The 12,582-nt window shown below is 37.3% G+C and overlaps 2 protein-coding genes across 2 annotated transcripts; both read left to right on the top strand.

Moving 5' to 3' along the window:
* Positions 1–262: 262 nt before the first annotated feature.
* GCK72_010996 (uncharacterized protein) lies at positions 263–3,466 on the top strand (the record flags this gene model as incomplete). The annotated part of the gene is made up of 7 exons (XM_053728145.1): positions 263–341; positions 1,116–1,220; positions 1,271–2,558; positions 2,604–2,708; positions 2,754–2,921; positions 2,970–3,090; positions 3,143–3,466. 7 exons carry the CDS (start codon positions 263–265, stop codon positions 3,464–3,466), a joined length of 2,190 nt encoding a protein of 729 aa, XP_053587722.1.
* A 609-nt stretch (positions 3,467–4,075) lies between these two features.
* Positions 4,076–12,495, top strand: GCK72_010995 (uncharacterized protein; the record flags this gene model as incomplete). Its single annotated transcript, XM_053728144.1, has 20 exons — positions 4,076–4,131; positions 4,176–4,655; positions 5,105–5,386; positions 5,441–5,537; positions 5,585–7,651; positions 8,461–8,638; positions 8,737–8,840; positions 8,888–8,992; positions 9,051–9,191; positions 9,252–9,297; positions 9,675–9,763; positions 9,810–9,874; positions 10,111–10,168; positions 10,215–10,745; positions 10,844–11,463; positions 11,532–11,669; positions 11,716–11,916; positions 11,963–12,083; positions 12,129–12,368; positions 12,412–12,495. The coding sequence occupies 20 exons, from the start codon at positions 4,076–4,078 to the stop codon at positions 12,493–12,495; spliced, it is 5,703 nt and encodes a 1,900-aa protein (XP_053587721.1).
* Positions 12,496–12,582: the final 87 nt, after the last annotated feature.

The following is a 12,582-nucleotide window of genomic DNA, read 5'->3' as shown; positions in this document are numbered from 1 at the left end:
AATTCTGATTTTCTGAAAATGCGAATGCTGAATTCACGATTCATTTCGGGAGTTACAAAAAAACTATGAAATATGATCCAAATAAGTTAGGCCATGACATAAATTTAAAGAGTAAAGAAGTACTGAAGAAAGATGGAATTAAGAGAATGATCAGGAATAGAAATATTGGATTATTGATTTCAAAAGAGGAATCTTGCAAAAAGGAATTTAGAGAGACAATGAATTGGGTTACTGTAGACGGGCGATGTGCAGAATCTCAGTAATGGCTGGAATCTTCTCCGTGGTCATCGCCGTCAATAGAATCTTCTGCAGTTTCCTATTATCCGTTTCTCCAGATCGTGGTACTTTCTCAATGCATCTTGTTTCATACTACGCAGTTTTCAGTTAGAATTCGATGTAGTACTACGGCTTGAAAAATATGCTTACTGAAATTCCACCTGTATATTTACCAACTTTCTTTCAATTAGTCACAATTTACATACATAGTTTGCATTTATGTAAACAAATTAAAATTTGCAATCTTGATCTCGATCGATGTCTTTGGGTCACTACTACAAGCACAGTCTATTTCTGAATTACCTGAAATCTTTTTTCACTGTCTCTATCTATTTTTTAATCTTATCTATATTTCTTTCGGTTTCTTTGATTGGTTTATTCAGTATACCACTATTATCCCAAACACAAAGAACGCAGTCACACTATCCCCTTCCTACCAGAGATGTTATGGTGGTTCACTCCTCTTTCATTCAGTCATTCCCATCTCATTCATTCACCTCACACACTTCCATCCTCTATGGTGACCTCCTAGGTCTATCAATATTTTCAAATACACCTGTATCATATTGATTTTCGAGAATGACAACATCTTCTCATTCACTTATTAATCCCATTGACCCCGCCGTCTGTCTTCTCATTCACTCACACATCCCATCTATACGTTCCAGCTTGGTAGTTCTTCTATTCATTTTGATTCTATTCTTTTTTTGCCTGTTGACTTTCTTTGTTCTCACTTCTCAATTTTCCACGGTTTCGACCTGACTTCTCTGTTTCCTTAAGGCATATTGCTTTTCAAAATTTTTTGTTTTCGACTCTTCCAAACTAATCCCGTTTTTCAGAGCTCACAACTCAAAACCTTAAACACCTGAAGATGGTCTTGGATACCACATCCACATCTTTCGACTCCTCAGATGACTCTCTGAACGAGGAATCTCTCAATTCCCGTAAGTTTAAAAACCATCCCGTATCCTAACACATAGTCCTTCTTTTCCAGGATACGCCAAGAAGCGTGAAGCAGCGAAACGCCGGAAACTCCAACTTCAACAGCGGAGACTCGCAAAGAAGAGGAAGATTCCGAATGCTGTGAGAATCGGGGAGATGACGTCGTCGTCTTCAGAATTCGAATCTCCATCCGCGGAGCCAGGAGAATCTTTGGTACACGATCATGTTGAATTGAAGGAAACTTCTGAAACTTCTTCTGGGAATCCAGATTCATCAGAAGTGGTCGAATCCACCAAAGCGATTACTGAGAGAAAATCGATAACCAGACGGTTAGGAAACATTTTCAATCGAGTGCATTCTTTCATTGGGAACTTGAAGAAGAAGACTCCAGAATCTCAAAAATCGGATCCTGCAATTTCATTAGTAGAGAAGTCTGACTTCGATGAGTGCAAGAGTCTCCAAGAAGCGGATGAGCTCCAGGTAGTCAGAAGTCAATCGACAGGACTTCAGGAGCTATCAGATGAACTGGAAATTGGAGAGGATAATGGAAATTTTGCAACGGAAAATCTGGAAAAACTAGAAGAAAAAGTGACCGGGTTTTCAAAAAGCCTAGTTCCAGCGCCAGTAACTGATGTGACTCCAAAAGGGACGTCTACCCAAGAAGTCAACGAAAAGAAACTGACATTTCAAGAGTATCTAGCAGGACTGAATGGGAACGGAAACAATATGGAGACAAGGACATTGGATCTGGAGTTAGTGGGAGATGAGCAGTTTGAAGATGGTCAAGATCAGAATACTCCTATAACCTCGGAACATCTCCCTAGAGTCAGAACATTCAAGGAATTAAATCAAGAGTTTCAAGAAACTGTGAGTAAAGCAAAGTTAGAGATTTCAATGGTTGAAGAGACGATGAGAAGACGGAGAGAAGGCGTTGTGGAGGAGAAGCCAATGGTCACGGAGGTTGAAGAAGACTCCAGAATCTCCGAGGAATCATTTTGGAAGGTTATGAGAGAAGCAGCAGAAGAAGGATCAATTTCATTTCCCTTGTTTCAAGAAATTATGAAAAAACGAAGGGAATCTGCTGAGAAGATGACGACTTCAGAATCAGAGCCTAAGGAAAAGAAATATGAAGAAGAAGTCAAAACGAAGAAGACTGAGATTCTCGATATGACAGACTACAAGAAGAAGTTTCTGAATGCAAGTAAACACTGTCGGGAAGCTCAAGAAGAGATGAAGTTGGCAGTGAATAAGGCGGAGAGATTCGAGAAGAAAGCGAAGAGAACTGATGAGTTGGAGAGGAAGATGAAAGAGATGGAGAAGGAAATGCAGAGAATGAATAGGTTAGTTTTGAGATGAAATATCTGGAAAATTATTGATTTTTTCAGAAAACTAGCCGCTCAAGCTCAACAAGCCGAGGAAATCGAAAGGCTGAAGGCAAAGATTTTAAAGAAGGAAACGGTGGAGAAGCAGTTGAGAGCTGAGAAGAAAGAGTGAGTTTTCGGAGGAAACTAATGTATTGAAATTGATATTTTCAGACTTATTCGAAAGAATCAAGAACTCCAACTAGAAATTTACAAGTCCAAGAAGACACCATCCACCCCTGAGACCGCCGACGATTTCCTGAATCTCGATGAGCTCCAGAAGATGAAGGACGATTTTCCGAGGGAAGAAATTCTGAATGAAATGAAAGAAATGGCTGAAAAGTGAGTTGGACATCCAGATATACAGACATACCATTATTAAATTTTCAGAGTGCAAACGATTTCTAATAGCTCGGAGAACGTGAAGGTGGCAGAATATGAATTGATTCGAATGGAGAAAACAATAAATATTTATTTGGACACTTTGGAGATCAATATTCAGAAAATCAAGGTGGGAAAACAGTCTTTGTTTTAAGACTATTCCATGACATTTCCATTTTCAGAAAACCCACGACAACTCTGAGCTCTTCCCTCTCCCACGAGTCCCTTGCTTCTCTGAGATGTTCCTGAGAATCTACTTCGATGAAATTGACAAACTCCCCTCCGATGCTCAAGGAATTCCAGACACGGACTGTCTCATCTGTCACGTCTTCCGGGAGTCAGATGAGAAGACGATCCAGTGTGCCACGTGTAATAAGGTCTACCATTTGGATTGTGCTCAACAATGGTTCAAGACGAAGAGGACATGTCCACACTGCTGCGAATGGTTCAAACCAACCAAGGAGTCAATGGTTAATAATAATATTAATAACTGTTGGAAATTGTAATTTTCAGAGATAATTTAATAAAACAGACTTTTTTCTTATCTAATTGAATGACATAATTTTTGTAGAAAATGGAACACCTACAGTTCAATTATTATATTTTCCGGATACTTTTCATCGTCCAACATTCTCAAATGAGGATTTGTGCAGATCTGCTTCCTTTTGAACTACTCCAAGAGGCGTTGAAAATCAGATTAAATTGAATTGAATAAGAAAATCGAACCCATAAGCTACAGTACTGGGAAAAAGAATGCGACACTCGCAGTTTTCAGTTGAAAATGGTCCAGTTTGTGACTGTGAAACTGCCTCCCTGATAGTCTCACAATATCGATTTTAATGGAGTGCATAGATCATAAATGGAGCTTTATTTTTGTAGTTGGCAACGTTTTGTTAGCTCCGCCCTCTGTGCCACTATTTTTGATTAGAAAGTGAATGATATACGGTACGCAGTGACGTTCCGCAAAAACCAATACGCACTTTCACACAGTTTTCGGCGCCGAAATATTGTTTTTGACTATTTATTTATTTATGCTCATTTTTCGTTTCAATATTTTATTTGAATACGATAAATTAGTGAAATATCAAAATGGCTCGTTTCAGGTATAGAAAATCATGCAATGTTCCTCAAATACCACGCGGCAAGACACGAGTCTTCAAAATGACTCAATGTAAGTCGTTGTTTTTCTTTTTGAAAAAAAAATATTTATTTCAGGATATCATCCCCAACCGCCCAAACAAGAGAACCGCCCGGAATGCTTAGAAATCAACCGATAGCCACCACGTTCACACAGTTTCTCTATGCAAAAAATCCGATTGAGAAATTGAGTCGGAGAACGAAATTCTCTACTCCACCAACTTCTATACCAGATCCACTATTCGTCGAATTGTTGTCTAATTTCTTGATAAGTGAAGGAATTCCATTGGAAGTGTCAAGAGATTCAACATTTCAAGACCTCATCCGTCATTTCAACCCGAAATGTAACATTCCGACTGAAAATTCAATGACGGAATACGTGGAGAAACACTATGTTAAACCTTTAATTAATTATCCGAAGACTATTGGACCGATTAGTTTGACAATTGATATTTATGATGATTTGGATGAGAAATTTCTCGTTTTTTCGATTCACTATTTTGAGGATATTTATGAAAGAGAGAACGCGGTCTATTTGAAGAAAATTTCAGATAATAGGTGAGTTTTCTCCACATTTTTTTTCCAACCTGAGCTTCCTTCGTTTCACATAGGGTTGCCGCCTAAAAATCAAAAAATAAGTGGTGATAAACGAGTAAAATACTTGAAATTGGCATAACAGGAACCGTCAAAGCGAACATTTAAAGTTTTTCGCCAGTCTTTTTGTTTGAAATTCCTCTTTTTTCCAAAAACCGAAAAAACGAAAACTTTTTTTTCGGAACTTTTAGAAATTTCCAAGAAATTTTCTCGGAAAAAGATTAGTTCCGAAGTTTTCAAAATTCAAATAATTTCGGAAAAGAATTTGTGCGGAATCAAAAGAAATTGGAGAAAAACCACTGAACGGGGCCAAAAGGTCAAAATTAACAGAATCCTTTAGTTTCTACTGCATATTTATTGCTTTTGACTGTGAAAAAGTTGTTAAAAGTTGCATTATTCTTTTTATTTTCCAGAATTGACGCCATCAACACTCTCAATACAATTCGTCGTGCAGTAAACAATTACTCTTTTCGAGATGTCATGTTCAGTTATTTAGTCGGTTCGAATCAGGAAATCCTCCGAATGAATGGGTCTAGAGACCTTGTGAACCAATTTCATACCTGTTTCTATCGTAATATGTCGAATTTTGTGACGAACTTGCTGAGAATTGACATCTTTTCACATGGATTGGATGTATTGAGACGATTTATTCGATTAATAAAAGGAAGTCCGGATTTATATCGGATGTTTGAAAAGTATGGACGATTTGTTTTTCTTGTTAGTTCATCTATTATTTACTTTTTTTCCAGCTTTCAATCTGCGAGGAATCAAGAAACAAACCTGCCATCAATGGACAATGATTCGTGGGAAAGCACCTACATTTTTCTAACAAAATGTCTTCTTCTTGTTAGTTTTTTGGAAAGATTTCAAAATAATTTTCCAAATTTTTATAGCACGAATCATTCATCGACTTCTGCGAACAATACAAAATCCGTCTATACATGACCGATATGGTCTTCAATCATCTGATTCATCTCCAACGTCTCCTTAGACAATGCGTGTACTACTGTAGATCTTTGAGCACTCCGAGTAGTTCTATCTCTCAAATTATACCTGCAATCGAAGGATTACGACGACTGATTGATAGGGAATTTCTATTTCAACAAGAGAAAGTTCAAGAATTGTTGGATTTATCCTTCGGGAACTATTCTGGAAATAGTTATGAAGTAGCTGTTTTATTGGATCCTTTATTCTCATACACTGACATTTTCCCGGAGGAAAAATGGAAATATTTGGAGAATTTAGTCATCGAAGAGTTCGTCAATACCGATTGGAAATGGACGGTACATTCTGGTATTCTGGATGCCACGATGATGAATTCGAGAGAGCGAATCACTTTTATCAGCTCAGAAATAACGATTTATCGACAATTTTCAATGAGAGAACGTCCTGAAGAGTCTGATTGTCCATTTCTCTGGTGGGCGGAGCGTCAATCTCAATTCGAGTTTTTATCTGTGATGGCGAGAGAATACTTTTCGTGTCCAGCAGTCTCCATCGATGCCTCCTTCTACTTTTCGGACGGCGGAAAACTTCATAGATTAAGCAAGATGTATTCAGGACAACAACTAGAACAAAGTCTGAATCTCGCCGCATCTCATCAAGAGTTTCGAGGAAAAGGAGCGTCGGAAGACGATATTACTTACAGTATGATTGAGAAGTTGGATGGGTTAACACGAAAACCGAAAACACCATATTTTCAAACTATCAGAAAAGTCGTCTCGAATAAACCGGAGCCTCATATCTTTGTGCCAACCTTGCTGCCATCATCGATTGAGGAATCAGATGTGAAATTGGAGTCATTCAATCCGTTAGAACCACATTTTGATACGACAACTGCGACAACTAAACATAAATCGAAGCCTCGCACACGTTCACATTGCAGTATTTGTAATGATTCGAAGGCTTCTGAATTACTCTGGTATTTCAAACGAAGAATTGAACGACTTATACTTGTTCTTGGATGTCTGTCCAGAGGTTTTTTCACTGTTATGTGCGCCGAAGAAATGATGAGAAAGTATATGTTCTATGTATGCAGCTGTCATATTTGGGAGACGATTGAGGAGATTTATGAAAAGTTGGAGCTAAAGGCCCCGAAAGATCTCTATTCGTGTTCTATGGAGCTATTCGAGAATATGTTTAATTCTGTAGCACATCTGAATCCTGGAATGACAAAAGATGAGTTTCAAGAGGCGCTTTTCGAATTCTTCATCAAATATGAGAATGTAAGAGAAGAGAATGAAACGAGACCCCAATTATCATGGAATAAAGTTGCAAAAGTAAAGGAAGAACCTTCTCGAGTTCCAGAAGATGACGAGGACGAAGTAGATCCATTGAACCCAGAACTGACTAATTCCTACGATCTATCTACCCCTAGAAATCGTCGCTGTACAATCTGTAGGCTATTGAGAGGGCCAGGAGATATCAAATCATTCAGAAGAGAATGTGATCGACTACTGATTATCATTGGATGCCTCGTTGGAGAATCAATCAATGTTCGTCAAGCCGAGGCGCTCATGAGGAAAACCAATATATATGTATGCAACAATCATATTGAGGAAACTCATAGAGAGATTTATAAGAAATTGTGCTCGGCTGAATCAGATCTTGGTGGTGAACCGGTGAAGATTCAGAAGATGATGGATACTGTAACACTTTTGATGCCAGAGCTAGAATTATCGACTCTTCAACGAATGCTCAACGAGTTTTTGAATAAATACAATTATTTGATGAGCGAGGAACAGAAATACGTTTCGAAACCACAGGAATCGGAAGAAAAAGGCCAAGAAAACGAGTCTCTAGATGAAGGCGAGGAGTCTGATTACGATCCAGATGACTCGGATTATTCCCCAGATTCAACATGGCCAATGAAGAATCTTCCAGAAGAATCCACGTCATCTGCAAAAAAATCTAGAAAAAGAAAGGATTCGGATGAAAATTGGGAGCCAAGCAAAAAGAAACAGGTTTGTAGTGTAGGTCAGATGCGAGTATTTAGAAAGATTTTTCTTTCGTTTTCAGGTAACCAACCGATCTTCGAAATAGAACGCCGCCGTATCATCATGGTTATCATCAGAATTATCATTCCTAATTATTAATTTTATTCGCTCCTTAATTTTCTCAATTCGAATATTTTGAATCGTTTTTTATAACTGTAATACTGTGTCACCCAGTTTTTTCCATGTTAATTTTGTTCATTTTATGAATGGTTTTTATTTTTAGAAAAATATCTTCTGGCTGTTTATAAGAGAAATTTGGAGTATGTTTCTCTAATTTTCACTTGGATTTCGGTGAAGACACCGACGTTTTTTCAAAAGTTAACGCATTTTTTGCAGAATAAGTTCATGGTTTTCTTATATGTAACCGTTTCGCCAAGTTTTTTGTTGAACGATTTTGCTTTTAAACATCTTTTTCATAGAAAAACGAGCTAAAATCACGGTAGAATCGAATTTTCGCCAGAAAAAATGCTACAAATTTAGAAAAAATTCACCTTGTTCTTTAATAAATAAGTAGAACATAAATATTAGCAATAGTCCTATTCTTCTGGATTTAAATAATGATTTGTCAACTTCCAAAAATAATTTTGATTTTGAGTATGAAATACGGTACGCAGTGACGTTCCGCAAACACCAACACGTACTTTCACACAGTTTTCGGTGCCAACAAACTCCACGTGGATTTCAAGAAATATCGTTTTTCGTGTCAGATTGAATATAGTAATTCAAGGTAAATTTTTACTTTTTTCAGCAATTAATAAATATGTATCTGTTTTCAGATGATGACAAGATACGAAAGATCTCAGTATATCGATTATCTAGCAAATCTCAACTCTGTAATTTGCGAATATATTCCGAAGCAACTTTTAAAAAAATACCACAATATGGGTCTGTTCGGGTATCGGGGTGCATTGGATTTCATTCGAATTATCATGAATAACTCAAATAATAACATTCGTAAGTAAAAGAAATCATTTAAAATCATTGAAAATCATAGTTTTTGCCACAAATAAAAGCAAATTTACGTCAACCAAGACAAAGTTCAAACTATTCAGGAATGTACGGAACGGCTGAAGAGTTGGAGTCGGATTTGAGAAGATACTGGGATTTATATCCGCATCATCTAAGATTTGATTTGAAGTGGATAGAAACGGGACGCGTCAGTTTAATTGCTTTTAAAATTTATTAAATATGGTTTTTTTTCAGATGATTCCCACAAAGTTTCGAAATTTGAAAGGAGAATTATTTTACTGTAAACAAGAATTGTTCTTGCATTTCCAGGTGGCGACGTACACTGCTTTCAGGGACACTGTACGTGGGATTTTCTCGATGAGTTTACATTTCATGAACTATTCAAATTTTCTTTCAGAGCAAACCAATTCCAGAAGAGTTCAAAGAGTATTTGAACAAGCATAAGGCTCGTCTATTTGGATGCTACGAATTTGTGAAATACGACCAAACAATTTTTGATGAGTTGAAAAATACATTCTTCCACTCAGAAAATTTGAATGTAAGAGTTATCGAAAAAGATCAAGAATAAGAAAGAATGTTAAGCATTTCAATTTTTTAGGACTTCGTATACTCCCCAGACGAAATTACGATTCTACCGCGTCGTTGTAAGAACTTCATTTACCAAAAACCAGACTTGTCAAAAATCGGGCCGGCCCGGGCCGGGCCGGGCCGGGCCAAAATTTCTCTTGGACCGGCCCGGCCCGGTCGACCCAGATTCAAAAATGGGTACCCATTTTTACCAATTTTTTTTTGAAATTAAAAAAGAGTAAAAATGCTTAAATTATCATACATATTCACATTTTGATTCAATTTTAAATGTTTATTCGAAAACTATACTTTTTTCAAAAAAGTTCAAAAAAATTTCCAAAAATTTCCAAAAAAAGTTTAAAAAAAAAAACAAAATGTTTTGAAAAAATGTTTCAAAACGGGCCGGGCCGGGCCGTGACAAGTCTGCCAAAAACCAATAATTGTGATAATCCAGGCGTCCTTGTCCCCGCTCCTCCCGATGTGAACACTTTCGAAAAACTCATCAAAGATTATCCAGATGTATTTTTGTCGAATTGTGATGTGGTTAGTTTTTGCCAGAATGTTGTTATATCGATGCTGTTTTTTTCAGAAAGGTGCCAAGCTGACTGCAGTTGTAAGAATTTTCGAAGATGATGATTTCAATAATGATCAAAAGTTTGTGATGGAATCTGAACTTTTCAATGCAGTAAATCTTCTGTATTCGGATAGGCCACCGTTGGAGTTGAGGGAATTTCATTTATTTTATTTTAATTCGATATGAAGGGCAAGGAGCCACTGATACAACCGAAGTGGATTCAAAAAGATAAATAAATATTTGATGGGCCGATTCTGGAGGACGCAAAATTAGGAGGACGCAAAATTAGGTTTCTTAATATTCATGGAATATTAAGAACGAGAAATCTGGAAGAAGTGTTCACAACATATCGAGATTTCATCCAAGGAATTGAAGTAGGCGTATTGATTGGAATTTGAAGATTGCTTTAAAACGTTTCAGTTCATTCGATGTCCAATCCATCGAACTAAGCATGCAGCTGTTCCTATAGCGACACCTACCGGAGGTCGTTGCATTCTAGTTGCTGATTTTCTCATGGAGACAGTTCGCCTATTGATTTTCGGATTGAATATTTTCCAGAAGCTGAAGAAAAACACGTGGCATTTGATGGAAGAATTCGTAGATACTTTAGAGAAAATCATTCCGGCAGAGTTGGATGGCACCAGTTTCATCGATCTCAATATCGTCAATGAATTCAGACGGGAAACGGACGAATATTGGAAAGATTTCGAGGAAAATCCGGAAGTTGTAGAAGTTCGAGAAGTCGGAGAGAACGGATTCACATCTAAAGACTTGGAAGATGAACTGAAATATCTCGGACTGACTGATGTGTTCCCGAATATTCTGCATTTTGCAAAAGGCATCGTTCCATCTATGGTAGCTGAAAAAAACGGATTGGGATTGAAAACAAGTGATATGTTTGATGCATTAGAAACATGTCAGATTGGGTCGTTTTTTTATTGTTTTCCAAAAGTGAGTAGTTTTATGTTTTGAAGAAAGGACTTCTTTCCTAAATGTTTGTTTCTAGCAAAGCTACTAGTGCACTGCGATATGAATTGTTGTGTTTTCAGATCCTGGATATCATTAAGACCCAATCATTGTGCTCCACAAACACGTGTTTGGCCTCAGTTCCAACTATGAAGACTTCGCGTTGTATTCAGATGAAAAAAGAAGACGTCACAGCGAAAATAGAGGAAAAGTGCGCGGTGGCAGGTTTACAAAACATTGAAGATTCAAGTGTCGAGCAGAAAGTTTCTGTGAAAGGAACTCCCGACTCTGAAAAGAAGATAATCCGCTCCAAAAGTTCAAAAACTGAAATCAAACAACAATTTTCGAAACTTGTATCTCCAGACAAACCATCGATATCAGAAGAGCATCAAGTACCTGAGAACAAGCAGCCAACGATCAAGAATTGTGAAAAATGTTATCGAACAAGTCAATGGTGTAAAACAGCTCAGGACGCTCAGAAGGCGGCTGAAAAGAGAGCAGAGGAATATGAGAAAAAGGCGAAAAGAACGGAGGAATTGGAAGGAATTGTGAAGAAAATGAAGAAAGAAATGAAGGAATTGAGGGAGAGAGATCAGAAGATCAATGAGGAAAATGAGAAAATGAAGAAGGAAATGGAGAAATTGAGGGAGAAAGTGAAGAAGTTGGAAGAGGATAATGAGAGATTTCGGAGACAATTGGCAGAGTGAGCATTTCAAAATGTTGCATCAGAGTTATCAAAAAGGATTTATTCAACTGTTTCCTATTTTTCAGAGAAAAGCACAAAAATGAGACCCTCGATGTTGGAATGAAACAATTGAAGAGCATCATGAATGCAGATAGATTGGAATCGGCACTGAGACAAAATCATTTGGAAGAGGATTTAGGAAGAAGAGATCGGACTATTTTGGAGTGAGTTTCTTACATAAAATCATAATTATTGATTTTTATTTTTCAGACTTCGGGAACGCTTGGCTTCTCAACTCAAGATGATTCCTATAAACTCGACAGTTTCTAATGACGTTACTGACACTTTGGGACAATTTATATCTATATCTAACTGCAATAATTGGAGGGAAATGCTCTCAGAACTTCAAAAACTCAAAAATACATTCCCAACAGCTGATTTAATGGCAGAAACGAAGAACATGATTGATAGGTTGAAGGAATTGTACAGAAAAATAAGTGAACAATTGAATTTCCAGATTCGTTGCTCATACCAACCTTCCCGAATCAAAACAATTGGCCGAGTATGAGATATTCCAATTGTCAGCTTCGATCCGCATTTATCTGGAAACACTGGACATCAATATTATGAAAATTGAGGTAAGAAGTGTACGAAACCCCACAAAACCTTTGACCAGTTTTCAGAAAACCAACGATTGCTCTGATCTATTGCCTCTCCCACCGTATCCCCGTTTGTCTACCAAGTTCTTGAATCAATATTGTGAGCAAGTGGACAATCAGCTCGAGATGCCATCCGATTCTGGCTTCCATCGTCGTCTTGCAGACACTGGTCTCGACACGAACACTCACTGCTACATCTGTTTTGAAGAGTTCGAAGGAAAACTGTATGTATGCAAGGGATGTAAAAAGAAGACACATGAGAAGGTAGATCAAAAACAGTATTAAACGCAATCCATTTTATTTTCAGTGTTGTTCGAAATGGTTGCTGCACGAAAAGAGTTGTCCGTATTGTCGAGAAAAGATGCTCCCACCGAAGATCGGATCGAAATGACTTAAATTTTTGAATAATTAGATATTTTAACAATCTTAAATCATATCAGATGATAAAAGTTTTTTCAGTTTCATTTAGTTCTTTAAA

Source organism: Caenorhabditis remanei, chromosome III (genome assembly GCF_010183535.1).
Source record: "Caenorhabditis remanei strain PX506 chromosome III, whole genome shotgun sequence".
Classification (NCBI taxonomy): Eukaryota; Metazoa; Nematoda; class Chromadorea; order Rhabditida; family Rhabditidae; genus Caenorhabditis; species Caenorhabditis remanei.
This window is presented reverse-complemented; position numbering and strand designations above follow the sequence as displayed.